At 29.6% G+C, this 2,284-nt stretch overlaps 1 protein-coding gene across 3 annotated transcripts in view; it reads right to left on the bottom strand.

Annotated features, from left to right (window-relative positions):
- Positions 1-2,284, bottom strand: part of LOC106474785 (dol-P-Man:Man(5)GlcNAc(2)-PP-Dol alpha-1,3-mannosyltransferase-like) — an 8,646-nt gene that overhangs the window by 1,677 nt on the left and 4,685 nt on the right. For 2 of the 3 annotated variants that reach the window (XM_013935475.2, XM_022403092.1), the window contains exon 3: positions 1,498-1,645. In XM_013935475.2, the coding sequence (XP_013790929.2) occupies positions 1,498-1,645 (148 nt within the window). The remainder of the gene's footprint in view (positions 1-1,497; positions 1,646-2,284) is intronic. The other variant, XM_022403093.1, reaches the window with a different exon arrangement.

The raw sequence follows: 2,284 nt of genomic DNA, 5'->3' as shown, positions 1-2,284 counted from the left end.
ATACATATTTTACATTTAACCTTAGCATGGTTACAGTAACATACATATTTTACATTTAACCTTAGCATGGTTACAGTAACATACATATTTTACATTTAACCTTAGCATGGTTACAATAACATACATATTTTACATTTAACCTTAGCACAGTTACAGTAACGTACATATTTTACATTTAACCTTAGCACAGTTACAGTAACGTACATATTTTACATTTAACCTTAGCATGGTTACAGTAACATACATATTTTACATTTAACCTTAGCATGGTTACAGTAACATACATATTTTACATTTAACCTTAGCATGGTTACAGTAACATACATATTTCACATTTAACCTTAGCATGGTTACAGTAACATACATATTTTACATTTAACCTTACCATCGTTACAGTAACATACATATGTGTAACGTATGTGTAACCAAGGTAACGTTTAGTGTTTGTTAAACAAAATAACAAATAATATGTCTTACTACAAAACACCAAAACAGATAATCTGAAATTCACCTTTTCACAAATAAAATATCAAATTTATATTTACCAGTCAGTTTGTGAACAAACTTCAAGGATCATTGGACAAATATCCAACAATACCGAATTATTTTTTTCTCTTTTCTTTTTTTAATAATGAGAAACTACTCCGTAGTCAAAAATGATTAAACTTCTTTCCAAAGTTTGATGTGTAACACTTCCACTTCTTACAAACAGTAATTCATGTTATGGAAAATTATTATACAATTCTTTCAATGAAGTAAACATAATGAAAAAAGTAAAGTTACTACATGCATTATCTACACTTGGAGATCTACATATCATGGCCTTGTAATACAGTTTGAGGAACAAGACAACATTTTTAAGGTGACCAAGTTATTTCAACAATTGTTGCTTGTTTTACCAAGTTCATCTTTATCATGACATTTTCCTGCCTGATAAAATATCTGACAACTTCATCCATCAGAAAATAACTAGTGTCTGGAACTTATTTGAACAGTTGGAAACAGATCGATTTTTGTTAGTTTAGCAGTATTCCTGGCACCTTTTTTTAACATCTAGGCATTTATTTAAAGATCGATTCATCAAATCTTTTTCATTTTCCAAAGTATGAGCCAAACTCCAGAAATAAAACTGAAAGATATTTTCTCTAAATGTTAACTCCCTATCTCCACACTAATTGCAATGGGAAAAACTGCTCTCAGTATTTATAAATAATAAAATAACATTAAAAGTTGTTTTCTATAATTCTTAACAACCACAGACATTGAATAAACAGCACAGTAACTAACGCTTTGGATATTAAAATTTAACCAACTTGATGATTCTGTCCGAAATACCTTCTTGGCATTAACTCCATAAATTCTTCTAAACTTTGTATTGACCAGACAAAGAGTGAAATAGTTAAAGTCTTATAATCATGTTATTACATGAAATAATTAGTGAGAGGAATATCTACAGTTAACATTTAATAACTTCACTTATAAACCTACAATACTCACTTTCTTACACTTTGCGTATATCCTGAAAACTAAAAGCAGTGTCAGAAGATATAATAATGCAAAAACATACTGTGCCACATGGATATTAGTTCCACGACCAGTAAGGTAGTATAGCACAAGGAATATGTAGACGAACCCAGCTGGATACCTACGAGTAAAACAAACAAATAATCCACTGCTTGACTTGAAACTGAAACACATTTTCTTTAAAAAAATCAACTCTTCAAAAAATATGAAACCAAGGAAGCACAACTATGTATACGAGAAGAAGTTCATCAGAAGATATCGTCATGCAAGCGATTCTAGTGAATTAGCTTTCATCAGAAGGATATCGTCATGCAAGCGATTCTAGTGAATTAGCTTTCATCAGAAGGATGTCGTCATTCAAGCGATTCTAGTGAATTAGATTTATTACACAAGTAATAAATATCAGCATCTTAGAAGCATATTGATTAGAATAATCACGTTAGCATGAAGAACTATAAACTTGTTCTGTGATAATACTTTGTTTTCTATCATTTTCAAGTATAATAATAATAATCACAAGAAATGACTTATAATTTAATCAAGGTTTGGTATTTCTGAAGAAAAAAAACAGAGGGACAAAACATCAGAAAAATCAAATTGCCTCCCCCCTAAAAGTATATACATTGCAATTGACAGTTCAGTTGTGTTCAGAATGGTGTTCGATGATGATTTAGTAATCAGTTCTTGATAATGTAGAATACCAACATCAGAAATGGTGTTTTTAACATATATATATATATATATATATATATATACAACT

The sequence above is a fragment of the Limulus polyphemus genome, unplaced genomic scaffold, assembly GCF_000517525.1.
Source record: "Limulus polyphemus unplaced genomic scaffold, Limulus_polyphemus-2.1.2 Scaffold7683, whole genome shotgun sequence".
Classification (NCBI taxonomy): Eukaryota; Metazoa; Arthropoda; class Merostomata; order Xiphosura; family Limulidae; genus Limulus; species Limulus polyphemus.
This window is presented reverse-complemented; position numbering and strand designations above follow the sequence as displayed.